The sequence below is a fragment of the Mustela nigripes genome, chromosome 3 (assembly GCF_022355385.1).
Source record: "Mustela nigripes isolate SB6536 chromosome 3, MUSNIG.SB6536, whole genome shotgun sequence".
NCBI lineage: Eukaryota > Metazoa > Chordata > Mammalia > Carnivora > Mustelidae > Mustela > Mustela nigripes.
In genome coordinates, this window is record NC_081559.1 from 161,425,223 (window position 1) to 161,452,526 (window position 27,304).

At 45.0% G+C, this 27,304-nt stretch overlaps 1 protein-coding gene across 6 annotated transcripts in view; it reads right to left on the bottom strand.

Moving 5' to 3' along the window:
* SNX31 (sorting nexin 31) overlaps positions 1–27,097 on the bottom strand; it is a 65,686-nt gene extending 38,589 nt beyond the window's left edge. For all 6 annotated transcript variants that reach the window (XM_059392928.1, XM_059392932.1, XM_059392930.1 and 3 more), the window contains exons 1-7: positions 26,859–27,097; positions 26,673–26,747; positions 16,725–16,839; positions 13,984–14,048; positions 6,422–6,532; positions 2,410–2,500; positions 1,372–1,459 (exon numbers count right to left, since the gene is read on the bottom strand). In XM_059392928.1, the coding sequence (XP_059248911.1) occupies positions 1,372–1,459; positions 2,410–2,500; positions 6,422–6,532; positions 13,984–14,048; positions 16,725–16,839; positions 26,673–26,747; positions 26,859–26,924 (611 nt within the window). In that variant the 5' untranslated portion in view covers positions 26,925–27,097. The remainder of the gene's footprint in view (positions 1–1,371; positions 1,460–2,409; positions 2,501–6,421; positions 6,533–13,983; positions 14,049–16,724; positions 16,840–26,672; positions 26,748–26,858) is intronic.
* Positions 27,098–27,304: the final 207 nt, after the last annotated feature.

Sequence of the window (27,304 nt, forward strand, 5' to 3'; positions counted from 1 at the left end):
TTCCCATTTTACAGATAAAGAAACTGAGGCTTAGTGAGCTTGAATAACCTGGCTAAAATTATTCAACTCAAACCCAAGAGAGTTGGGATTTAGATTCACATACTCTGACCCCGGGAATAGTCATTCTCAGCCTAGCTTTTCATACTATACAGCTTCCAGAAACACTTAGCTGGAACTGCTCAAGGTTTTTCCTTTTCCCCTTCTCAGGGTTCCATGCCACAGATTTTGACAGTTTCTCAGAATACTTTGAATAGCAGTATATGAACTTTTAGCCTTGCCCAGAACATCCTTCCAAAATTCAAAACCACAGACTGGAGCTCTAAGGGAGGCATCACGAGGTCAAGATCGCTACTATTCCTAGATTACAAAATGCCTTTCTTTAAAACTTCTGTGATCAGATGACAAAATAGCTGGGCTGGGAGACAGTGAGCCAAAGAAGACATCCAGTACAGCCATGGTAATAAACATTGCAGTCTACACTTTATGGGATATACGGGGGGGGGGAGGGGCTTCTTATTTATTTATTTATTTATTTTTAAAGATTTATTTATTTGAAAGAGAGAGAGCGCGCATGAACGGGAATAGGCGGAGGAGCAGAGGGAAAGAATCCCAAGCAGACTCCCCACCGAGCATGGAGCCCAACACAGGGCTCAGCCTCACAGCCCTGACACCCATGACTTAAGCTGAAATCAAGAGTCAGATGTTCAGCCTACTCAGGACCCAGGCATCCTGGAGTACTTCTTGTTATTTTCTGTTTGTTCGCTCTCCTTAGGGCTTCCTGTTTCTGGGGGAAAGGGTAGTATTTTTTCAAAGATGTTCAATCAATCTAGGGATATGGCTGGCCCTGGCTTATATGCATTTATTGTTGGAATCCTCTAGGAACATGAGCGGAATAATACTTTAGAGTTCAAATTCATGGCAAGTTGGCTGAGTCCATCCTTTGCCCTCAGGGAATACCACGGTTCAACAGATGAATCGTACTTGCTTAGAATCATCAACCAATTCCTTCAATTAATCCAGCTGATAATCCATTCCAAAGCAAGCTCACAATCCGCAGTCCCTCGGCATTCCTGCTTCCATCCCCACCCCAACAGCACTGGCTTTTCAAGCCTTGCATTCATGGCCACCATCTCCAGGACAAGAACCCTCAAGTACTTAAGGGAGACCAGTGAAAGCCATCCTCTTACTGTTTAGGACAAATATTCTGGTTCACTCTCCGCTCACTCTTCTTTATTGTTCTCCTCTCAACTGTCCCCATGTTCCTGGTCCCTCTCTAGCTGTTAGGTTGGGAGCTGACAGGGTGAGACCAACAAATTCTCAACAGGAATCCAAAACATCCTCAAAATACCTCCGGTCACCATAAATGCTTACCACTTCCTCAGTCCGACCCTGCAGTTTTCTGCTTCAGCGCTTCGAAGACTCACATAAGGGAGCTCGAAGTCCACCAACTTTTTCATGACTAGAGAAAGGGGAAAGAGAGTCCTACTGGTTGAAACAGCACATATAGTTTACATACCGAGGCTTTTGAAATGAGAAAATCAAGCATTACATTGGAAAGAATATAACCACAACAATAATATTCCTTTGCATTTGTACACAATTTTTAAGTTTCTGAAATTCCCTTAAAAAAATAAGTAGCATTTGATCCTCATAAAATATCAACACCTTTAGTAGGGGGTATTTTACCCTGGGATACTGAAGAAGAACCTGAGGTTCATAGAGGTCTGGTACCTTCGCCAGCCCAAGGCAGATCTCAGTGGCCAAGTCGCAACCCAAACCCCTTAATTCCAACTCAAAACCACCTCTCTGTAGCTTCTTGGGAACATATGGAACATATGGAAACTGCCTTCAGTTATAAGTAAATAACTTGTCCTATCTTAGACATACACTGTAAAGAAACACGAAAGCCATGTGAATCATACCATCATCTTTCACTAACTCATTACATGAGTTTTAAGAATCTGACAACTTATCGATAGCATCCATGTTTTACAGCCAACATTCCCGAACAAGGAGAAGTGATGGTGTGATGGGATGTCCTGACACCTGGAGTCTAGCTATCCATTTTGAGGTTATAGGACGGCTGGTGGTCAGCAGCCAGGGTGAGAGGGTCATGGTGAGATGGGCCCTGGGCCTGGGACCAGGGCAGGCACGTGATGCAGTGCAGTTGCTAGAAGGACCTGACATCTTGCTACTGTCTGTGCACCCCACGCCACCTCTGCTCAGCCCCAGCTTACCCTGAACACAGACACAACTTTCCATCCCCCACTTTTGCTCCAGGGGTTGGGACAGTAGTAGGGCCCATGCACGGCCCTCACTGGGCTGTATCTCCTGCATCCTGTGAGCTGGGCACCCACCCACACCAACCCTCCCCGGCTCCTGGCTGCCCTGCACTCCTTCTCTCCTTACCAGACTGTTTGCCCTCTTTGCAAAACCGAATGAGAAAGAGGCTGAAGTAGCCCAAGAGCTCCTGACTCAGTCCAATTCTGTGTGACACCACCTGTAACCAAAGACAAGAAAAGTTAGGAACGTCCGCCATGCTTACGGTGATGGGCAGAATTTCAAAGCTGCCTATAAATGTTGATAAAAAGGGGCTTTGATGGGCTACTGACATTAAAAGGAATCTTTTCTGAATCTGAAAGTGATCATACTCGTTTTAGAAAATTAAGAAATTAAACAAATTAGAGTGAAGAAAATAAAAATCAGCTCCAGCACAATGGACATGAGCCAACCTCTGCCAAGGCTGGTTGTCCCATCTCGGACACAGATGTGTCTCCCAGAGACTTTGGTCTTTACAGTCCACTGGAGGGCAGCAGCCATTCTCCATGTCTGTCTGTCCTTCTGCGGTCAGCCGCTGGGGCCCCCACACCAGCTGACCTTCCTACGGGCTGGTTTATCTGACACAGGGAAAAGGGACATGCTCTGCCACTTGGCCGTCCAAGCTATGGGCCGTCTTTGACTCCCTGGGCCTGCTTCTGTCTGATATCTCCAGTGATGGTCAAGTCTAATTTGTCTGGCGTTCGCTCAGTGAACCTCAGATCCCAGGCACAGGCTGCTTTCATTTCATGTTCCTCCCTGGCTTTTCTGTCAAACGGCTTTCCTTCTAACGGTTTCATTTTTGCCAGTGGCTCATGAGGCTGGAAGCTCCCTGTGTCTTACACTGACTCACATTCCCTCAGCGGGAATGCCCATGTTACCAAAGACTCTCCCCTTCTTCACTCACCCAGACCCTCCCTACTGAAGACTGGGCCCCTGAGTGATTTCTTTGCTTGCACCCCCTAAAAGCACTAGACCACCTCTGGCACCCTCAAGTGTTCACCTTTACTGCCATATGTGTGAGCTGATGCTTTAAGCATGGCTCCAAGGGGATAGCTGTACAAATATGAGGCTCAAAGGGGTCCTTTTCCTATCAGGGATCTGAAAGTTACCTCAGGAGACGGTCTTATTAGGTGGGTGAAGTGAGGGGGTGTTTTCGGCAGAGCTTTGAAAATAAAGGGGAGCCTGGGAACTTTTCACACGTTCACTCAAGGCTTGTCCTCATTCACCTTCTATTTACCTCACCCATGCCCATGCCCAGGGGAGGGGAAAAACCCCAAATCAAACGCAGCACTCCTGGGTGCGCAGGGGTGAGTGTGTGCTGGGTTGTAACAGGCTGCAAAGACATCTTTTCCTAGAGTGTGATCCACGTCCGTTTAGATTAGACTCCTCTCTCCTCTGACTCACTCCGTGAAAACAGCAAGCTCTCGTGTCAGGACAGATAAGGGAGGGGGGGGGGGGGGGAGAATGGAGAAGCCTTTTGTAATTTATAAAGACATAAACCCACATACCTTCTTTTGAGAGGAGTAAACGTCGACAAAAAGAGACCCAGTATTTTCTTCTTAGCAAATGTTAAGGACACTTCAAAACACAACCACCACCAGTAAAACCAAATCAGCGCAAATGTGTTAAAAACCAAAAGGAGATTTTAGCTTGTTGCTGGTTCTTTAAGGAGCCCAGCAGGATGGTGGTGAGGTGCAGAGTGGGGCCCATATGCTTGAGGAGATATAAACAATGGTTTTCAGTTACAAAATTGAACTTACATTTCTATGCAAGCTGGAGAGATTCCCAGCTGCTGGAGAATTCACCTGTCTGCCTGGCCGAGGGCTCATTTTACTTTTAATAGAAACTCCGTGGCTTGGAGGGTGGAACCTCCAGGTGAACTTCCCTGATGTTAATGTTGTCAGTGTCAGGGGTGTGAATTTCTCACGAGTCAGTGAGATTGGAAGAGGGAAAGTATATTTTTCTGAGACAACAAATGCACCTCCTTAAATCCATCCTATTAGTTACAAGAGGAACTGGGCAAAATAGATGGCATTGCGGAACCCTAGGCTTACTACCCTACTCAATAGCGACTCAACACTCCCTCCAATAATTGTTATTATCAATAATAATACCCATACTGAGAAATAACCATAACCACCACTGTTGATGGAACATGGGCTATTTCTATAATACTTGGACACGGTCTTGAAAGGGTAAGCCACTTACCCAGACCCACACAGTTATGACGTGGCAGTGCCATCATTTGAATCCAGCTCTTGCCCTGACCCCAGGGAAGTAGAGACCCCAAACTCCCACCAGCAGCCAACTTCAGCGGCACATATGTCTCAACAGCCCAGTGAGCCAGGATGTGACAAACATGTCAATAATGAAGCTGTCAGGCACGGCAGGGGCTCTCCTGTTTTCCATGCCCGACCCCCGCCCTGTTCCAGAATTATCTCACATCCCTCATTGGCACCCCTGCGTTACAGGCCTGGCCCTGGAGGCATCTGGGTCTATGGCCTCTGCCCTATTACTGTCCTTCTCTTTCACTGATGTGTCAGTCTCCCGCTCTGCAGGTCCTCTGGGGGACAATTTAGGGAAGAGTGTTTTTGTATTTGAGAGGATTTTTTGTTTTACTTTTTTTTTTTTTTAAATAAATCCCCTCAGGCATGAAGTGTCCAGGGCCTCTGATGTTTTTTAGAAAGGTCATTCTGGAGGTCAGTATAGAAGACTGGAGAGACTGCAAGCCAGGACTACTTTTGGGGGCTGCTAGAGAAATCTAGTTGAGAAATAAAGGCTCAAAATGAGGGTATGAGGATGGAGAGGAGAAAATGGAGAAAATGGAGATGGGAATTGTTAGGAGAGAGACTTGGGACACTTGGAGGTCAGTAGGATTTGGGGGGGGGGCGGGGGTTGGTTAAGGAAGGGCACCCTGGGGTAACTTCTTCATGGAGGGCCTCAGCGATGAGGTGGCTGCTATTTCAACAGGACAACGGTACAGGAGCCAAGAAAAGGTAGTGTGCAGTGACTATCGTAGGAAGGAAGGTCCAAAACGATCACTTTTTGGGCAGAGCCAAGACCCTAGAGAAAGGATATTTCCTAGTCTGGGGACAAAACTGCTCTTTGGAGACCAAGAAGGCATGGGCCAGCTTCAAATCCCAGGCTAGTAAGAAAAGCCATGATGCCGGGAGAGGCCGTCCACCCACGCCACGGTCTCAGGTAAAAGTGGGCCTGAGAGCTGGGAACCCAACAGGGAGGAATTGTTTCCTGCCCAGAAGGTATCAGGTACCAACTCCCTAGCGCAAGAATATTCTGTCCTTGGAAGACCCTAGAAACTTCCTGACCTCCACCTTGTTATAACTTTATATTTCCCTCATATACTTCTCTGGAAGATTAGAACTAAAACCCTCCAAAGGAAAAGGGCCTAGGAACAGTGTGTGGATGTGAGAAGCCAGTGTCTTCTTGGCACCCAGGGGAGGGAGGAGAAGCCCCAGGGACAGAGCTGGTAACGGCTGCCATCGAAAGATGGGTAGGGTAGTCTCTGGGTCTTGTCCTCTCTGTGAAGAGTCAGACTCTTCACAGAACCAACTAGAATTCAGGTCTGGACCCACTGGACCCAGAGTTAGACCTGCTAGGTTGTTGGTTTCAGGGGTTTTCCCGGTTGGGGGAGGAAGGACAACTCAAAGCCTTTTCAGCATTCCTCTGTCACTCTCTAACAGGACCTGTCACCACCTACCTGGGTACTGCCTGTTTCAGCCTCATCTGGATTCCACTCCCTTTCCTGCTCCCAACTATGAGGCATCCCATAATAAAGCACTTGGCACATTTCCAGGGTACAACCTTGGCTGAGTCCCAGGTGACTGACAGCAGCCTTGGGGAGGGTCTAAAAGATGTCTGGGAAGTTGATGTCCACAGGAGAGTAAAACCAAAGACGCTCTTGAGGACTGGCTGTAGCTCAGATTCCTTGGTCCGTCTCCCAGAAAATCCCAGCATCTCAACAGATATGTCATCCAGAATAAAAAAGATAGGCAGGAAGCTTCTGGAAGGTAACTTTATCCTAGTCCCTGCCTTTAAACAGAATGATTCCTAAATTTGGTTCTGGAGTTTCGACAAAGTTTACCTCCAGGACTCTTTCAGCAGTGTCTGATGTTAGAATTTCGACTGGAATATTCCTTCCATCTGGCAGAAATATATCCAGAGAGGCTGTCTTGGTAGTGATGCTAAATGTGTCCTGCAAGCAAAAGAAAAGTACAGTGAGCCCTCACAGTGCCCTTCAATGGGGCACACAGAGCAGGAACAGTCAGTGACTTCCTCTACCTGGGCCCTCAGGGCATACGCCATCCAGAGACACACAGAGCTGACTACATGGATTTGGTGGATGGAGTCCTGAGGGGCAGGGTGGGGTGAGGCAGCGTGAGGAGAGGCTGAGACAAAGCAATGACATGTAGCTTGAAAAATTTCCAAATAAACAATAAAGCATCCATTTTAAGGGGAAAAAGAAAAGCTATCCATGTGACCCCGAGGCATCTCAGATTTTAATTCTCACTTTGACTATTTCCCGGCCTCCCTAAAAGTGCATCATCTGCAATAATTTATGCTTTTGCTATAGCAAAAGTCTGAAGTGTGCAAACCATGAGGCCTGAATGAGGAAACATGTCACTATCTGGGGAGCGAGTGTCCAGTCCTGCTTTGCTCATACTTACCCATTCTGCAAGGGGCTGCATGTGCACTAGAGGCGACCGCAAACCTGGGGGCCTGTGAAGTTCTTGGGTGAAATGCTCTAAAATGTCAAGGACATGCTAGAGACCCCGAGAAGACCTCAGAGTTCAGGAAAGTGTGAAGCTGTAACTGGTGCTCAGTTACCACAGGGAGGGGGTCCCCAGGAGGAGGCATGGGCAGTGCTGCCTACTGAGCCTCCAGGGCAGCTATGTCTGGGGGAAAGCTGTTTTTAGCCCCTGCCAAGTGGGATGCTCTCAGTCCACAGGGCTGCCTCATCTCTGGGAGGCTGATTCAGGTCACAGCCTTTCTGATCCCAGGATCTACGAGAAGATTAAACCCTAATACACCAACGCATCCACTGTAGGCAATGAGTTTGCTTCTCTCCTCGGCATCTAGAATAACAGTGGTTATGTATCATCCTGGGGAGAACTGAGAGAAACCACTGTCTGTGTTCTAAGCTTACTATAAAAGCTAGAATATCACTAATACAGGGGCACCTAGACAATGTGCACCCAGCCCAGGTTACTGCCTTTCTGGTATCAGGCTGGGGAGAGAAGAACCAAATGACCAGTCCGAAGAGAGTTCAGAGATCAGGTGAGCTGACCAACTGGGACCTTTCCCTTCAACAGGCAACACCTCCCCTTTCCTCACCCCGACCACATTCACAGATATGACAGATCAGGTTTTATAGGGAACTGGGGGACTCCAACAACTCAACTGTATTATCCAGGTACCTCAAAAGGCCGATACATTAATGACAGGCTTACTTTTCCTAATTTTATTATCAAAGGGCAATCTTTGACTTTAAATTTTAACTACCCTCTCATGTACTTAAAATTACTAAGTTTCTATGGGCTCCCTCAAAATAACTGTTGCAAATAGTCTCTTTCTAGGTACATCTTTGCCTAGATGTTGGCTCCTCAAGTGTTGGGGCCTATAATCACAGAGATCTCTTACGTCAGGGGAAAAACACTCAAAATGAATGAAAAGAATGCCATTGCTTTTTGGTAAGATTCTGAAAGAACTCCTAGCATTAACTATATTATCTTATAAATTGGCAACTCCCAACTCAAACCAAATTGCAGACTGGTAAGATAGCTACATTACATGAACAGCTAAAATGATATAAAGGCATACCTTTATTAAATTCTTCTGCAAAAGCAAGAAAGCAGGTTGGATTGGCAGAGTGGGTCAGATTATAAAGAGCCCTGAAATCAGACACTTGAGAATTTTATCAAAAACACAAAAGAAAGCAGAAGGCTGGAAACAGAGTTATGGAAAGACCTGCCTGGTTGTGTGGTGAAAATGAGTGGGAAGAGAGAGGGCGGGGTGGGGTGGGGGGAACTCAGAGGTCAGCTGCAGTCATCCCCTTGGAGGTTCCAAGGAACTGGGCTGGACCATGTGAGAAAATGAGCCCAACTCCTGCACTCACCACATGGGACCTTGTGCCAACCTGGAGAGGTTACTTGCCCTCTGTATTCCTCATTCCTTCAGCTCTAAAATAAGGATGGTAATAGTGCCCACCTCACAGGGCTGTGGTCAAGATTCAAGGAAGCAAGGTGTGGAACTGGGAACAGTACTCACAGCAAATGCCCAGCTATGTTATATGGTAGCATTATTGCTAGTGGAAGGAAAGAGGAGGAAATCATGTCCCTTTCATTAGAATGAGCGCCAACAGGTAAGAAATAAAGGATTCAAGAAAAGAGTCAGGAAGATATTTTTAACATTCCTATCCAGTCAAGTTCTGAGTTGTGCGTATTTTACATCTTACACTCTTAGCTCTTGAATCCATCCACTTTTCCTCTCCACCACCAGCACCTTAGCCCCAACTGACATCTCTTCCCCCAGACTCCTGCAATGGCCTCCTGGCTTCCAGTCTTTTAATTAATTTATTTTTAAAATTTATGCGAGAGAGAAAGAGAGAGTGAGCACATGAGTGAGCGAACGGGGGTGGGGGCTGCAGAGAGAGAAGGAGAAGCAGGGTCCCCCCTCCAAACCAACTCCAAAGCTCTTTGAACCCCATGGTTTGGGGACTCTTATGGAGGTCTTATCACACAGGCATGTGATAAACACTCTCAAGGGGAAGTAAAGAAATAGTCACTTCTCAGATCCCCCAAGCAAAGCCAGAATGAACTAGACTTCCCAGGTCAGTAGGTGGCTCCTAACTTTCCAAGCGCACCAAAGCTATTCCAAACACCTTCTCAGTCTTCTTTTTCTCAAACATGTTGTTCACATCAGACCATAGAATACTACAATTTAAGAATCAAGAACATTAAAAAGTCTTTGGTCTAAAGACTTTGATTTCACCTTTTCAAAAATCCCTTTATCTCCAAGGCGATCACAGGGGAAAAACATAGAGCGTGCACCGTAAATGAAGGGAGTCTAGAGACACAAAACAAAAGGGATGTGTGGTTAGGGGCAGGGCTGGGTGGGCTACCATCACTCTAGAAATTTCTCATAACATCCATGGAGCAGGGCCTCTGGGTCTAGGCTCGTTGGGTTCAGATCCCAGCTCTTTCATGTATGAGATATGTGCCCTTGGACAAGTTACTTCACCTGAAAAAGAGATCCTAATGGCACCTCCTTCAACAAGTTATGCGGGATAAAGGAGAGAATGCACATAAAGCACCAGGCCTCGCCCAGGTTAAATCACCCCACAGCAGGAAACCCCTCTTGTTTTTGCAACTTGCATATGATCATCCTTGATAAAGGGTTTCCTCCGGAGGGCTGGTGGGAAACTTGCACGCATTCAGGTTTCTCATGTCCTGTGTTTTTGCCCAGAGAGAAGATACTCTTGTACTGCTCAGCCCAAAGAGCCCGGCCTGGGAGCCTGTGATTACCTGGCAATAATCACTTGTTGAGTGCAGGCCAAGCACTTATCAGAAGAGGTGCAAATATGCAGGTCTGTAGAATACTGACCTGGGCAAAACGGCCAATCCCTGTTCCTCAGTCTCATTTCACAGTCTGGCAAATCCACGTATCACCACTGCTCATTCCAGTTCTCCCGGCTCCCATGCGCCTTGCACTAAGCAATCTATCTGCAAGCTCGGTGGGCTGACCTCTTCTGCATTTACTGCATTTATTTACCGCCAGTACATCCCTCTGGCCCTGCAAGGTGGTCGTGGAAGGGATTCCTGGAAGTTGGAGTAGACTCACCCCCATTGCTAAGTGGCTACTGCTTCCCTTTTACTAATATCAGTCCTGAGGCTTCCAGAAGGCCAGACACTATGTGTTTTGTCCCTAACCGAAAGAAAAAAGCTAGAGTATAATCTGATACCCCTGCCCACACCAGAAATCTCCAATACCAGCTTTGTTGTCACTTCCTTTAGAAAGTCCCCCAGACACACACTCATCCTAAGGCAGTGTCTCCTGGACCTTTTCTCACGGGTCACAGCAGGTGCTCCTGCATCCACAGTGCGTGGTCCCGGCTCAGCAGCGTGTGCTCCTGCATCACGGTGCGCACTCCTGTATCACTGTGCATGGTCCCGTCTCAGTGCATGCTTCTGTGAAACGGTGCACAGTCCGATCTCAGTGCGTGCTCATGCATCATGGTGCACGGTCCTGTCTCACAGTGTGCGCTGCTGTATCATGGTGCGTGGTCCCGTCTCAATGTGTGCTTCTGCATCATGGTGCATGGCCCCATCTCATAGCACAGGCTCCTGCGTCACCGTGCAAGGTCCCATCTCATGGTGCGCGCTCCTGTATCATGGCGTGTGCTCCTGTATCATGGCGTGTGGTCCCATCTCACAGTATTCATTACACTTAGTGCCCTGCCCAGTAACTTTTCTGTCTCCCCAAGACGACAGTAAACTCTGTGAGCTGGACTTGGTGCTATTTGCTGGGGTCTCCTCCACCTCTAGAGCAGTGCTGGCTCTCAGAGCGCATTCACTACTCACTAGGTATTTGCTCCATGTGTGAATGATAAAGGACAGCATAAGGCAGGACAGGGGTGCAGGGGAGATGGAACCACCTTCCTGATTTAAACTCCTTTTTCAAAATCATCAAGCTTCTTTATAAACCATCCATCCTGCTCTTCTTTTGGAGACAGAAAACAACCGGAAGGAAGATCCTCCTGGGAGAAGTTGAAAATTGTCTGGAGCCTGAACCACTACTGGGTTTTCAAAGGGGCTGCCCAGCGCAGTTGAAATCAGACCTGGCTGGGGAGGAGAGAAGCAGAAGGGTGGAGGTACCAGGGAGCTCAAGTCACAGGAAAGCCGGCTGCAAGGAGTTAATCCCCAGGGACTAGCGTGCCTGGGAATATAACTACAGGCCAACTGGACACTACCAGGTGGCAGGTGAGGCCGAAAAAAGAAAATGTACAGACACACTCTCTTTGCAGAAAGCAATCTCTCAGCATGGTTGGGAAGAGAAGAAAAGACCAGTGTTAATGGTAGCAAGTACTTCGTAAGTGTTAGTTTGCTGGATGATATTTAAGGGCTTTAAAAGATACTAAAGGCTTACTCAATCCTCAAAATAGCCCTGTGAGGCAGGAATGATTCCCCTATTTTATAGCTGGGGGACTGAGATACAAAGAAGCTGGGTACATTGCCCCCCAGGCCATACAAATGGAAAGTTGGGCAGCCAAAATTGAAACCTGGGTCATCACACTTCTACCTTGCACTCTTAAACACTGAGCCGGTCCTAAAACTACTTAGTCAATGAGAGGGTTTATTTTATTTTATTTTTTTAAAGATTTTATCTATTTGTTTGAAAGGGAGAGAGAGAGCACAAGCAGGCGGGGGAGCGGCAGGCAGAGGGAGAAGCAGGCTGCTCACCAAGCAGAGAGCCCAACATGGGGCTCTATCCCAGGACCTTGGGATCATGACCCAAGCTGAAGGCAGATGCCCAACCGACTGAGCCACCCTGGCACCCAAAAAGAGGATTTAAAATGCTAGATCATGATGTGTGGAACTGTGGTTATGGCTTCACTGCTAGATACACTGCTCGGCGCTCTGGGCAGAATGTTAGAGAAAGTGCTCAGAAACAAGAGGTAAGATCCAGAAGTACAATGGACAGATTCAAATGACTCAATCCCAGCTCCTCGCCAACACTGAGTGTCAGCTGACTCATGAAGCACAGACCCTTCCAAAGCTGAGTGACTGCCAGAGGAGAAATAGCCAGAGCCCTCGGCAAAACTCCTGCCGGGAAGGAGGAGGAATCGTTACCAACTTAGGGTAAAAACTATATTCTCCAACCATGCCACTAAGGAGATGCCAGTGATAGATATCTTAATAAAAATAGAGCTTCTCTGAACTAAGACCTCAAAGAAGAGATGAAAGCCTCAAAAAAGAGGTACAATAACAAAAAGGTTGAAAAGCTGGCCACGTTGATGGAAGACATAGAGGAGAAAAATGAAGCCACTACAAAAGTGGAAACCTTGTGGAAAGCAAGGTAAGGTAAAACACTAACAGAACTAAAACCAGGCAAAAATCTTTCAGAGTATCAGAAGAAAAGACACTCAAAGCTCCAAGACACTGATACCCCATGAATGGCTTTTGAAAAAGTGCTAAATGGAAAAGCCACAATGTACATAAAAAAGATAATAAAACTGAGGCCACTGTACCTCTGGGGACTGGCGTAGGATTTGCAAGATGAGAATTAAAAAAAAAGTTTCAGTAAGTGTGTGGAATATGTGCTTATTTGTAAAACAGAAAGGATATGCATAGATATGAATGCATGTGGATGCACAGAAATGTGTAGAAAGAACACACATTAAACTGGAAACAGCTGGGGCACCTGTGCGACTCAGTCAGTTAAGTGTCTGCCTTCAGCTCAGGTCACTATCCCAGGGTCCTGGGATCAAGTCTCTCAAAAAGCTCCCTACTCAGCAGGGAGTCTGCTTCTCCCTCTCCCTCTCCCTCTGCCCCTCCCCCCAACTCATGCTTGCTCCCGCGCATGCGCGTGCGCGCGCTTTCTCTCTCTCTGTCTCTCTCTCTCTATACATATATTCAAATAAATAAATAAAATCTTAAAATAAATAAAAAATAAAAAAATAAACTGGAAACTACTGCCTCTGAAGAGGGTTGCTGGAGGTTGGTGGTGGGATCATACGCCCTTCTGTGCTATTTGAATTTTACAACCCTCTTGAATGTTACAACACTTCAACAACAAACTCTAAGAAAAAGAAAATACGTATTTTTTAAGCCATCAAATACAGCTGAAAATATGAATGGTGACACAATGGGAGACTCCAGGGTCACTTCTCAGGTTGAATGGACCAGTTACTATACCAACACGGTTGACCACTGAATAAATAAAATTTGCTTCCATTTTTTACAAACCCCATCAAAGTATCATTCCTCCCCTAGCTAGGGATCCAGTTAAAAAAATCATGTTATTCTTATGACTTCAATCTTCGCAAAGCTTTCCATTCAGTCAAGAACATACTTGTAGGCATAAAAATGTTTCCCCGTGTACAACGAGAATGAGCAGTGTGCTAACCAAGCCTACTGGGCAAACTTCCAGCCTCTACAGGCAAGTGGCCAGTGGTTCTGTAGACCAACAAAGGAAAGGGAGTTGCTCTGCCATTCTGTTCACACTGAATTTTCTCTGTGATCCACTTACAACAAAGTCAGGAGCAGAGAATATACAAGGAACAGTTGGTCCAGCTCCTACTGCTGTCTCGATGTCTTCACTATGGTACACTGGATCCCAGCTACAGAAGGAGGTCCCCGAATTGTTGTGGCACCCTTAATAATAAAAGGTTCTCTTCCCCATGGTCAGTTTTGAGATGTACGATGCTTAGACTACAGGATTAAAAAGTATCTGCTTAATTAAGTTCAAAGGTCAAGTGACATGCTTATTTTCCTTCTAGAATCTAAACCTCCCCCCCCAAAAAAAAAGCTAAAATAGGAAGCATTCTCCAATTCCTCCATTGTGAGGTCAATGGCCAGAAACACACACATGGTAATTAAGAGACATGTTCAGCAGCAAAATGATCTTAGTAAAGAAGAGCATGCTTACCAGCTGTACGAATTTTAGAAAGTCAATGAAGATGTCACTTCTCAACATGTTTGGATCCACAGTTACTGAAAAATATGGATGGTGAGTTAGATTAGCATGGGGCTGGGTTGACTTCTCTGTTAAATTGCTCTGTCCTCGGGGCGCCTGGGTGGCTCAGTGGGTTAAGCCGCTGCCTTCGGCTCAGGTCATGATCAGGGTCCTGGGATCGAGCCCCGCATCGGGCTCCTTGCTCAGCGGGGAGCCTGCTTCTCTCTCTGCCTCTGCCTGCCTCTCTGCCTGCTTGTGATCTCTGTCTCTCTCTCTCTCTGTCAAATAAATAAATAAAACCTTTAAAAAAAAAATGTTCATCCAATTAGTACTTACTGTGCAACTGTTAAGAACCAGGTACATTGCTAAGCACTTCGTATATTTTAATTCATTTAATCTTCACAACAAACCCTACGATAAATATTATCTCTATTTTACAGACAGACACTAAAGCTTAAAGAGGGTAAATGTCTTGCCCAAGGTCATACAGCCAGTGAAATGCAAAGCTAGGATTTGACTCTGGGTCTGACTCTAGAGCCCATGTCTTAGCCCCAACACCAAGCTCTTCTCTCTCCTTGCTCTGCCTTGCCTGAAGAGGAGGCAGGAGACAGCCCCATGTTATGCACAAAGGCCAGGCCTGGAAAAGCAATCCTGTAGGCTCTGTGATCATTTGCAGAAAGGCCAGTAGTTAAAGGAGTTATTTCCCTCAGATATAAGATATCAAACCAAGAGAGAAGAAAAATTCAACAGATATTACATTTTTGAGTTTGAAAGGGCTTATCTAACAGGTCTAAAAGAGTCATATTCTTCATTACAAAAGATGAATGGGAAATAGATGACTTCTAGAATTTTTATTGACTATCTTTAAGGAAACAAGTGCCACCATGAGAGGTAATGAATAAAGTCTATAACGGCTAATCTAGAATGGTCTATAAAACACAGATTTTTAAGAGAGAAAAATCAACTTACAGAAGAAAAAAACGTTTTTTTCTTGTGTATGAAGGGTATCAGTAGGTTAGTTGGTGTAGTTTGACAAAGGTCTCTAGATTAGATAACATTATTATATCAGTATTAATTGTCTGCTTTTGATAACTATACTGAGGTTGTCAATGAGAATGTCCTTGATCTTAGGGAATACACACAGAAGTATTTAAGGGGAAAGTGGCTTATGTCTGTAACCCAGGCCTCTCAAAAAGTTATATACATATAATACACACATACCACGAAATTGAGAGGATGATAAAGCATTGAGAGGATGTTCGCATTTGGGAAATCTGGGTGAAGACTATACAGAAATTCTTTGCATTATCTCTGCACCTGTTTTGTAAGACAGAAATTCTTTCAGAATAAAGTTTTTAAGAATCAGGTACCAAAAAAAAAAAAAAAATAAGAGTCAGGTACCAAAAAGCATAGAGAGTACATTCCAGTTTGTGTTTAACAAATAGGGATGTGCATACCCACCAGTAGACACAGAAATTGTTTCCAAGGAATATTTAAGCCATGATGTTTACTTCTAGAGGCCTAGGGGTGGGCGGGGGTGGGGGGGTGGTACTTGGCCTGGAAGGGAATGTACCTTTCATTGTATACTCTTGAGACAGTTCAAGTTTTAAAATATTTCGTGTACCTACTATTGCCTCTTCTCAAAATCTTTAAATACTTGAATGCCAATTTTGCTATTTCTCCCAAAACCCCTTTCTGAGCATGGTTGATTTTGCCAATCACATGTTGTGCTGTGCACAACATTTGCAGAATGCAAGCAAGGGGCAAGGACTAGGACACTTCAAGCCTCACCAGGGTCAGAGCAGACCTGGGAGGCTCCCTGGCAAGGACAGAGATGGAAATGCATCTCTGATATTTCCTGAGAGCTTTCAGGAAGACAGTTTATCTCATCCCTCCATTTCAGTCTTGATCCAGGGAATAGGTCTTTGACTTCTTAATCAATGCTAATATACAGCACCCAAAAGCAAATGTGAAAGCAGAATATTTTTAAAACCAAATACAAAGGCCGTATTTTGTATGTTCCATGTATATAAAATGTCCAGAACAAGCAAATCTAGTAAGACAGAAATTAATATAGATGGTGATAGAGGCATGTTGGGGAGAGGAATAAGGAGTGACTGATAATAGGTGCAAGGTTTCCTTTTGGGGTCACAAAAATGTTCTCAGATTATGGTGGACGGTTGCACAATTCTGTAAATATGCTAAAAACCATTGAATTGCACACTTTAAAAAAAAAAGATTTAATTTGTTTATATGAAAGAGACAGCAAGTGAGAGAAGCATGCAGGGGGAGGGGCAGAAGCAGGGTCTCCCACTGAGCGGGGAGCTGGACATGGGGCTCGATCCCAGGACCTAGATCATGACCTGAGCCAAAGGCAGATACTTAACCAACTGAGCCACCCAGGTACCCCAAACTGCACACTTTATTTTTTTTTTAAGATTTTATTTATTTATTTGACAGACAGAGATCTCAAGTAGGCAGAGAGGCAGGCAGAGAGAGAGAGAGAGAGAGAGGGAAGCAGGCTCCCCACTGAGCTGAAAGCCCGATGCGGGGCTTGATCTCAGGACCCTGAGATCATGACCTGAGCTGCAGGCAGAGGCTTTAACCCACTGAGCCACCCAGGCGCCCCCGAACTGCACACTTTAAATGTGTGAATTTTACAGTCTATAATCTGTATCTCAATAAATCTGTAAATATAAAATGCAAATACCTACCATTCTGCAAATACTGTTCCAACTGGTCCCTCCTCTCATCAGCCATGGATGTGGTCATTGCAAGATAGTACTTTGGTGGAAAGGGAGGCAGGCAATTTCCAAAGACCCGCCTCAGCTGAAATGCAGAAAGCACACAGTTAATGCAAAGAACCCCCAATTCAAGGTTGATGAGACATCAAAGCATCCCCTCTTCAGGCAAGTCTCATTCTAGTACTTAATTTAAAACTACCCCCTCCTGGTGGCCACAAGGAAGAAAAGGGGTTGCTTTGGTTTTCCCAAGAAGTTTATTTCAAGATAGGTTTCTGGGGATACTGTTAGACATACTACAGAATGACCTCTTGAGCCTGAGTTTGGTAGATTTGGGGTACCTTTTAATTTTTCATTTGTTTTTGCAAGAGTGCCCACTACTCATACCATACAATGTTTCTTTAACTCATTCTCCAATAGTATCTGTGATACCAATGAGCATAGTTAGGGATTTAATTCCCCATCCCACCTCTACCAAGTCTGAACATCACAGACGTTTACAGCATGCTATCTGATAAGGTATCCCCTAGCTAGAGCTAATGAGCCCTGGGAATATGGCTAGTCCGACTTGAGATATGCCATCGGTATGAAATACACTCCAGACTGCCAAACTTAGTACAGAGGGAAAAAAAGTAAAATGTTTCACTAATAACCCCTTATACTGATTATATTTGAAATGGTAATATTTTAGATCGACTAATTAAAATTAATTTTACCTGTTTCTTTTCACACTTTTTAATTGGGTTACCAGAAAATTTTAAATTACATATATGGCTCACATTATATTTCTATAGGACAGTGCTGGCTTGTAAAATTCCTATAAGACTGACATATGATCCCTGTAGAAATCCAGTGAGGCCCTTCCCAGGCTTCTACCCACCCAAATGTTGACATAAGACCAAGGTGGCAGTTATTTTTATGCAAGCTAAATAGTGGATATGTCAAAAATATGTTTTAAATTAGATGATCAAAAGTGCATCTTCCTTCATTTCAGCCCTACACTTACAGTAGCAGCTTGAAGATAAGGCATGACATCATTCTCTTTAAAGTAAGAAAAAGAAGGGGTGCCTGGGTGGCTGGATGGGTTAAGCCTCTAACTCTTGACTTTGGCTCAGGTCATGGTCTCAGGGTTGGAGATGGAGCCGCATGTTAGGCTGCTGGAAATTCTCTCTCTCTCTCTGTCCCTCCCTATCCTCTCTGAAATAAGTAAATCTTAAAAATAAATGAAAAATAAAATATGAGAAAGAAAACTAGCCAGAAATCAGGGTTAAACATGGTAGCTTGGGAGAAGGCAGCGGCTTAATCCACTGAGCCACCCAGGCGCCCCTAGCTTGGGAGAAGGACTAAAACTCTTAATATTGTCATAGTCAGTAGCTTAAAGGAAATGAGAACATATTTAAGAGAAACAAACAGGCAGGAATTTTAATTCCATGGCCTTTGTCACAAATACAGTGTGTATCTGGTGAATATTTACCTTGCATAGGCTCTAGCTTTAAAATACATCAAGAATCTTACCAGCTCTCAGGACCCCTGGGTGGCTCAGTCAGTTAAGCGTCTGCCTTTGGCTCAGGTCACGATCTCAGAGTCCAAGGATGGAGCCCCACATGGGGGGGGGGGGGGTCCCTGCTCAGTAGGGGGTCTGCTTCTCCTTCTCTCTCTGCCTCCTGCCCCTCTTCATGCTTTCTGTCTCTCCCTCTCTCTCTTTCAAATAAAATAAAATAAAAACCACAACAACTTACCAATTCTCTCCACCCCCACTGTCATTATCCTGGTCCAAAACACTGTCGTCTCTTTGCCTCACTGCTCCAACAGCTTCACAACAGAACTTTCTGCTTCTGCCCTTGCCCCCTTCAGTTTATTCTTAATACAGAATCTAAGGTAACTTTCTAAAAAGGTAAGCCAGATCAATCCATTGCTTCTCAAAATCCTTCTGGCTTCCTATCTCACTCAAGGAAAAGCTAATATCTTTGCAATGGCCAAGAGCTATGCCATTCGATAGAATGTCCACTAGCCGCCTGTGACTACTTACACTTAAATAAATTAAAATGAAATAAGATTTTAAATTCAGTTCCTCAGTTGTTAGCCACATTTCAAATACTCAACAGTATTTGTGGCAAGCTGCTACTGAACTGGACAAAGCAAACATAGAGCATTTCCATGAGCACAGAAAGTTCTATTGGACAGCACTGGTCCAAGAGCTAGAAAAGTTAGTAAATGCCTGCCTATAGGTAAAATACGTTAAGTAATATGGTAAGTGATGGGAATCAGGTTTTTCATTACTGAAGTGAGAGTTTTTACAAAAGCAAGGGGACTAGGCTGGAATGACCCATGTGGTGGTGGATTATATTTGGAGATGTTGATATGAACTCATGTTTAGCTTAACATAAACACAGATGGTTACATATAAAGATAGTTATAGCTACATGTATACACCTATTTCCTTGCTCTGTCAGCTGAGAGGACCTTGAAGCGATAATACCATAGTAGCAATGAACATACCTCGTCCAAGATCTTGGTTTCTCTTAACCATTCCCCAACTAAAGCAACCAGGGTTCCATGAAGAAAATAGTTGATTTTTAGGACTGATGCAGGAGATATAGAAGAGGCATCTGGGGCATCTTGTAGCACCAAAAAACAAAAAAGTGCTCAAAACAACAACAACAAAAGCAACAGTGGGCCCATGTGAAAAAGTTCCAGGAGCAAACTTGAAGGAGCTTCCTTTGAAGCTGGAACAGCTAACATAACAAAATAAAGCAGTATCAAAGTATAACCCAAAGTCTAAAGTAAATATCCAGAAGTCTATGCAGCTATCAATTACTGAATAAATATGTAGGAGAGAAGAGAAAAATCTGTGAAGAATCCTGAATAATTTCTATCGATCCTCATTCCACAAGGACACAGAGCATTCATCCTCACAGTGCGGACTGCCCAGAGTGACTGCCTCCCATAGGGTACACTTTGGGAAGGGGAGAAAGAAGAGCAACTTCACGGTGGTCAAACCTGACAAACACAGCCTCCGCTAGGTGATCAAGGCATCAACAGTGGTAAGTCACGTTAATGCAGATGCTCTTCTGTGATGTGATTAGGACGACCTGGACCTCTGTGGTTTTCCATAACGCCAGCCTGATCATGTGAAAGATCTCAGATTCTAACAAAGGGACATCTCACAAAATAACTGATGAGCGCCCCTCAAAAAGGTTATTAAAAACAATGAAAGTCTGTGAAATTGACACAGTCAAGAGGAGAGTAGGCAGACAACTAAATGTAATGTGGGGTCCTAGATGGGATTCTGGGGCAGCCATAGGACATCAGGTTAACACTAAAGAAATAGAACTGAACTGTGGTCTATAGTTCATCATAGTGTGTTAACATTGGTTCATTAACTGTAACAAATGTTCCCTACTAATGGAAAACAACAGGGCAAACTTGGTGCGGGAATATATGGGAACTCTCTGTACTGTCTTTGCAATTATTCTGTAAATCTAAAACTGATCCACCAAAATAAAGTTTATTGAAAACAAAACAAAACAACAAAATCCTGATGCTCTGGCTTCTTGAAAAATCAGAGGTTCTGGAATCACTGGGTTCACATTCCTTGGGTAATCATCCCCTTTAGAGGAGGCCTAAGGAGTTTCCACCAGTCCCCATCGCCTCTCACCTGGCACCCGCCTCTCATTTCAATTATCTACCCGACCCCTAGAGCCATTGAAGTTTGCATCCTTTCCTCCCTTAAATCTGTTAGCATAAAATGTTACAGCAACAGTTTTCTTTAATTCAAGGCAATTTTTGTGTTATGTTAAACACTGTCCAAAGACACCCCAGTTGGAGCATCAAACCAGGCAAGACTGCTCAAACAACCTGGGATTTATGTATCCCATCTCTGTTAACTCAATGAAATAGGAGCAGAAAAGGGTCTTCTCTGCATGTGACTATTTCTTGATCCATGGATTAAGCGATTTTAGAAGGCAACTGTCTTCCTAGGCATGCGTTCATAAATGTCGAAGATGTTCACAAATTGGTTTGAATCACAGCAGCCTTGAGCCACCAGAGCCATCTGTGTTTTCCATGGGCAGGAAAGCATCTTGGGGAAGTCCCTACCATAAGTCCAAGAGCTAGGGGAAATGTCACCATGGCTTAAGGTTCAAATACCCAACACAGCCCAAACTCTCCCAGCCGGTTTTACAACCTGAGCTCACTTCCCAAGGAATCTTTCCCCTCCTTTCTTTAATACTGGTTTAAGGCAGAAGATAAACATATAATAAACTGAGTAGTTACGTCTGCCAAACATCAATCATTGACTCCCCAAGTTCTTCAACTCCAGCAAAATATGACCTTTTCTACTGGTCTCAGCACACAGTTTCGCCATTAAAACCAACAGCATGCTAAGAATTGCCTGGTATTTGAGTGTAGCCCAAAGACTCTTTTTAAAGATTCTTCAAAGTTCTCCAAAGGAAAGCACACCTCTTTTGTTTATTATGCGATGTATTGTTTATTTGGGGTTTTTGCTTGTTTTTGAAAGGCCATGTTTAGATAATATATATTTTTAATCCCAGCACAATCTCCTGCATTTCTCCATCAGACAGTTCTGCTTTTTAACATGAAGAGGACTTTACTGGCCAATGGAAAATAGCCTCTCTTTCCCTGCCTTATGCACTCCCAGCCCCCCACGCTTACCCCACAGTGGTGACCTGGGACAAGTGGAATTACAGACACAGTGTCCTTTCTAATGCTGACTTATCCATCCCACCTCTCTAGGGCCCCTTTGAATCAAAACCCCAGAGTCACCAGATAAAGGACCACAGCACAAAGCAATCCAGACTGTGGCATCTGTGGCATCCAAAGAACATTAGCCTGGAGCTTCCGTATTCTTCCATTTGGTCCTCAAAATAGTCCCGTGGAGTAGACGATCATTGCCACCATCAACATGTCATCCTTCCACCTTCACATCAAAGCTACACTATAATCACAGAAACCTGAAGCTTGGGAGATCTAAGGTCCTATAAACTAAGGAATGGCAGATTTTCATTACTTTTCCCTTCTCTCTCATTTTTTCTTTTTCTCCTTCACCAAATCTCTGTTGAGCATCTACTAAAGAAGGAGTCCATGCTGGGTATACCATACCCACAGCCTTCATTCATTCCTTCTTGTAAATATTTGGCTTTTGTAACTAAATAACCTGGGGAAGGCAAATATATACACACAAGGAGGAATGTGACAAGGTCTAAACATGAAATGACCCAGGAATCAGAGGAAGGCATCTCATGCAATCAAGGAGGACTTCCCAGGGGAGGTGAGGCTTGAGATGCAAATAGCCACCTAAGTTCTAAACAGTTTCTTTAAAATGAAGTTGTTTCTACTGACAGAGGAAAAATGTTAAGTACGAGATGTAAGATAGTTGGAAGCTGCATAAAGAAATCTCTATTTTTGGATTTTGAAAAATTTGAGATAAATATGAAGTATTTTTTAGTAATTATTTTTATTTTTACTTTTTTATTTGAGACTGAGAGAGTGGGGAGGAGGATCAGAGAGAGAGAGGAGGAAGCAGACTCTCTGCTGGGCAGGGAGCCCAATGTGGGGCTTGATCCCGGGACCCTGAGATCATGACCTGAGCCTCCCAGGCATCCCCAAATATGAAGTATTAATATCTACTCTATACCTCACATTGGGCATCAGGCTGTGACAATTCAGTATTTAAGAGTCTACTGAAATGGGGCACCTGGGTGGCTCAGCGGGGAGCCTGCTTCTCCCTCTCCTGCTCCCGCTCCCTGACTTGTGCTCTCTCTCTCAAACACACACTCTCTGTCTCAAATAAGGTCTTAAAAAAAAAAAATCACATGTCCTGAAGTTCCATCTGCATGTAATATACCACAATGCATGCCATCTAATAAGAACTTAGTAAATATTTCTTAAATAAATCAGTTAATTCTCTAAGATGACATGTTTGTTCTATCAGGATACAAAACTTCCTAGGAAATGTACTCCAGCGCACACACAGATGGGGCCTTTTATTGTTTCCTCTTTAAAAGCGTTTTGTAGTAAGTCAGATTAAGAATTCTGAGCCATTTGCAAATCTCCAGTGGAATAGAAGAGTAAGATCTAGCTGAGAAGCGCCTGAGAGGAGTCCTCTAGATTTTCTCAGACTCAGGGTTGCCAGACAAAACACAGGATGCCCAGTTAAGTATGTCCCAGATACTGCACGAATCTACTTACCTAAAAACTTCTTGGCTGTTTATCTGAAATTCACATTGAACTGGGGAGCCTGTGTTTTTACTTGCTGAATCCGACAACCTTACTCAGACTACATACAAGATGGGAGTCATGCTGATGAGCGTACTGTGGACCCCACAGAGGCTGGCTGGGCAGTTGGATAAAATCCTGGGCCCAGAACTCAGACAGAAAGAAGAGCTTGGTTGCCTGGGGTCAGAAGTAGAGGGAGAGGGCGCCTGGGTGGCTCAGTGGGTTAAAGCCTCTGCCTTCTGCTCAGGTCATGATCCCAGGGTCCTGGGATCCAGCCCCACATTGGGCTCTCTGCTCAGCAGGGAGCCTGCTTCTCTCTCTCTCTCTCTGCCTGTCTCTCTGACTACTTGTATCTCTGTCTGTCAAATGAATAAATAAAATCTTAAAAAAAAAAAAAAAGAAGTGGAGGGAAAGGATCGAGGGCAAAGGGGACAAGGGAACTTTCAGAGGGCAAAATTTTCTTTATCCTGATTATGGTGGTAGTAGTGTATACACTTACCAAAATTCACCACACTGAACACTAAAATTGGGAAAATTTATGTTATTTTTCTAATAGGACATTTTTTTAAATGTTCTAATTTTACTTTAGGACCCAATTGTTTTACTGATACAATTTATTTTGTTGACTTCAGTAAGAAACCACAAAATATAAGGGGCCAGAGCAGGTTCTGGAGATCAAATCTTGACTCCAATACTTACTAGCAGTTTGATTTGGGGCAAGCTGTGCCTCAGAGGCTTTCCTCTGTTAAATGAGGCTAATTATAATCCTCGCTCATAGAACTACTATAAAAATTAAACATGATATTACATGTAAAGCCCTCAGCACCAACCTTAACATACAGTTACTGCTTGTTGTGGTTTTAAGTTAACAATGCAAATAACCACCTAAATTCTAAATAGTTTCTTTAAAATGAAGTTGTTCCTACTGAAAGGAGAAAAATGCTAAGTACCAGATGTAAGATAGTTGGAAACTGCGTAAAGAAATCTCTACATTAGGATTTTGAAAAATTTGAGACAAATATGAAGTATTTTTTAAATAATAATTTTTATTTTTATTTATTTATTTGAGACGGGGGGTGGTCAGAGAGGAGAAGGAGACTCTCTGCTGGGCAGGGAGCCCAATAGGGGGCTCAATCCCAGGACCCTGAGATCATGACCTGAGCCGAAGGCAGAGGCTTAACTGACTGAGCCACCCAGGTGCTCCTTAATATGAAGTATTAATATCTATACTATACCCCATGTTGAGCACCAGGCTATGGCAATTCAATATGTAAGAGTCCAGTGAAATGGGGCACCTGGGTGGCTCAGTCAGTTAAGCGTCCAACTCCTGGTTTTGCCTCTGGTCATGATCTTCTGGGTTCTGAGACTGAGTCCCCCATACTCAATGGGCAGTCTGCTTGAGATTCTCTCCCTCTGTCCCTCCCACCACAGGCACCCCTTTCTCCCTCAAATAAATAATCTTAAAAAAAAAAAAAAGGATGCCTGGGTGACTCAATCGGTTAACTATGTACCTTCCACTCAGGTCATGATCCCGGGGTCCTGGGATCAAGCCCGGCATCAGGCTCCTTGCCTGCTTCCCCTCTGCCTGCTGCTCCCCCTGCTGTGTGCTCTTCTCTCTCTCTGACAAATAAATAAAATCTTTAAGAAAAAAAAAGTGAATAACAGTTTGTTGTTAATGGCTTCAAAATAGAAGATCTAGAGTAAAAGTTTACTCACTTTATGTCTCTGCTTCTGAACCTGCTAAGATTCAACAGGTCTTAATTTTTCTGAAAACAAGCATTTTTCTGAGTCTGTTAGTTAAGAAGGGCCAGATTCAGGACTTTAAGACTCTCAGTCCCTAAATGTTTACTGAGCACGTACCATGTCCCAGGTTCTGGGAGGAACTGGCCCGTACTCTTTACAAGTACCCTGGAAAGTGGATACCCATGGCCACCTATCTTCTTTTTATTTTTGATGAAAAACATTGAAGGTCAGAAAGAAGGTAAGGTGACGAGCCAGGGAGTAGTCAATTCCACAACCCCCTTGCTCCCCATTGCTGTCTCATGCTTTATGTGCTATGAATGGCAACCACCCCAACCCCACCTCACATTAGAGAAGACAGATTAGTGGGGGAGATGATGACTCAACCTTTTCCTCCAAATACATAACACACCTATACTTTCTCTTTCCTTAAGTCCTCTCAAATCCCCAGACACGTTTTGGTCACAAGTAGCTTCTAATCTTGCCAAAGTCTGAATCCATGCCCTTTCTTATTGAATCAGACCACCATCATTGCTGAGAACCTTCTGGGGCAACTGCAGCAGGTGTTAGCAATTCAGACAGGACCATACAAAAGTGCATTACACCTGTTTTTGGTTGATTCCAAAGAAATGTAATCATACCTTGAAAATGGACTTTTCCAACGCCCTCTAATATGAGCAGAAAGGTTTACTGCAATGTTGTGAAAAAACACAACATTTAGTGAAAAAATGATATTGACAGCTGCCCTTCAACAGAAGGTGTATCGACTCACTAGAAACCCAGATTTCCTGGAAGGATTCTCCCCAAAATGTTAATAGCCTGGACAAGTCTGTTTCTCGGTTTTGTTTTGAGTTTAATTTTTGAAGTAATCTCTGCACCCAACCTGAGGCTCAAACTCGGGACCCGGAGATCAAGAGTCACATGCTCTTCCCACAGAGGTAACCAGGCTCCCCTTTCTTTCTTTCTTTCTTTTTTTTTTTTTTTAAGATTTTATTTATTTATTTGACAGAGAGAGATCACAAGTAGGCAGAGAGACAGGCAGAGAGAGAGAGGAGGAGGAAGCAGGCTTCCCGCTGAGCAGAGAGCCCGATGCGGGACTCGATCCCAGGACCCTGAGATCATGACCTGAGCCAAAGGCAACGGCTTAACCCACTGAGCCACCCAGGCGCCCCCCCCCCTTTTTTTTTAAGATTTTATTTCTTTCTTTCTTTCTAATTTTAGGTATATTCTCTTTAAAATCAGGGTATATAATCTAAAAAAAGAATTGATTAAAAAGAAAACACTATGCAGGGAGGCAGAAGGGAGGTGAAGTTTATTTCCAAGCTTTCTTTTAATCCTCTAACCCACTTTGAAGACTTATAACACTTACTTATTAGGACAATAAAACCCATTAGAGCAGGTTAATAAATCAGGCTGCCTCCCAAAGAAAATGCCACCAGCACATCTGAGTGAGAAACTATAGTGGGAAATGGCCTCCTGTCTTGATAATTCATCTGTTTCCCAGGTTTCCAGCCTGCCAGTACTTGAAGCCTATAAATACAATTTTTGAAAACAAAATAGACACACCTTTTTAAGAAGCCTAAGAAACTCTGGGAGAAAGAAGATTAAATACCTATGTACAAGATCACTAAGGCACCTTGGTCTAGGCTGAGTATGCTCATTCTGAATGGGGACATTGTCCTGGGGAAACAGCTGGCACTGGAATGGGGCCCACCATCTCCCAGCACCCTGCCAGGTGGGGCCGCTGGGGAATCGTTGGGCTGAAAAGAGTTTAGGAGAAGGACCTGAGCCCGATTCCCTCATCTCCCAGCTGTAGATGGTTAGGAGCGGCCACCTATATACATGGAGAGGTACGCCAAGCGATACCAAGTTACAGACTAGGAACTTAGAGTCCTCAAGAAGTCCCGCGTCTGGGGAGCACTCTGCTGCCTCAAACCTGCTCACCTGTTCGTTCCAACGACGCAACTGGCTGTAGCGCACCCTGCAAAAGAGGTACCCGTCCAGGTACACCGAATACAGCTGCAACAGAGACAGACCGCCCCCGGTTAGCTGAGCGAGCAGGTGAGCCCCCCCGCCCCGCCAGGTCACCGACCTTCCCTAGCCGAGTCGGACCCTGACCCCCCCGCGCACCACGTAGCGGCCTCCCAGCGGGTCCAGCCGCTGCTGGGACACCGGGATACAAAAGTGCATCTTCATGGCCACGGCGGCGGCCCGGGAACAGCGGTGGCAAACCGAGCGGCGGCAGTGGCGGCGCGTCCGCGAGTCCGGGATCCGGGAGCAGCTGCGCAGCGGGTCTGCAGCCGCGCGGTCTAGGGTCGGAGCCCCGGAGCGGTGGCCCGGGCGGTGGCCGCGGGGTGCAGAGCGGGCTGGCCGCGCCGCCCCCGGCGTCCGCAGGTGGGGCTGGCCCCGGGCCACACCGCCCCCAAGCCCCGCCCAGCTCCCCGCAGAGCCGCAGCGGCCCCGGGCCTGCGGGCAGCCCGCCTCCCAGAGGCCAGGTGGGGCCTGGGACCGAGTACGAGCTCGCTGGGGGTCACCCCGGGGTGTGGACCTCTCCGGGCTCCTTGGCGGGAAAATCC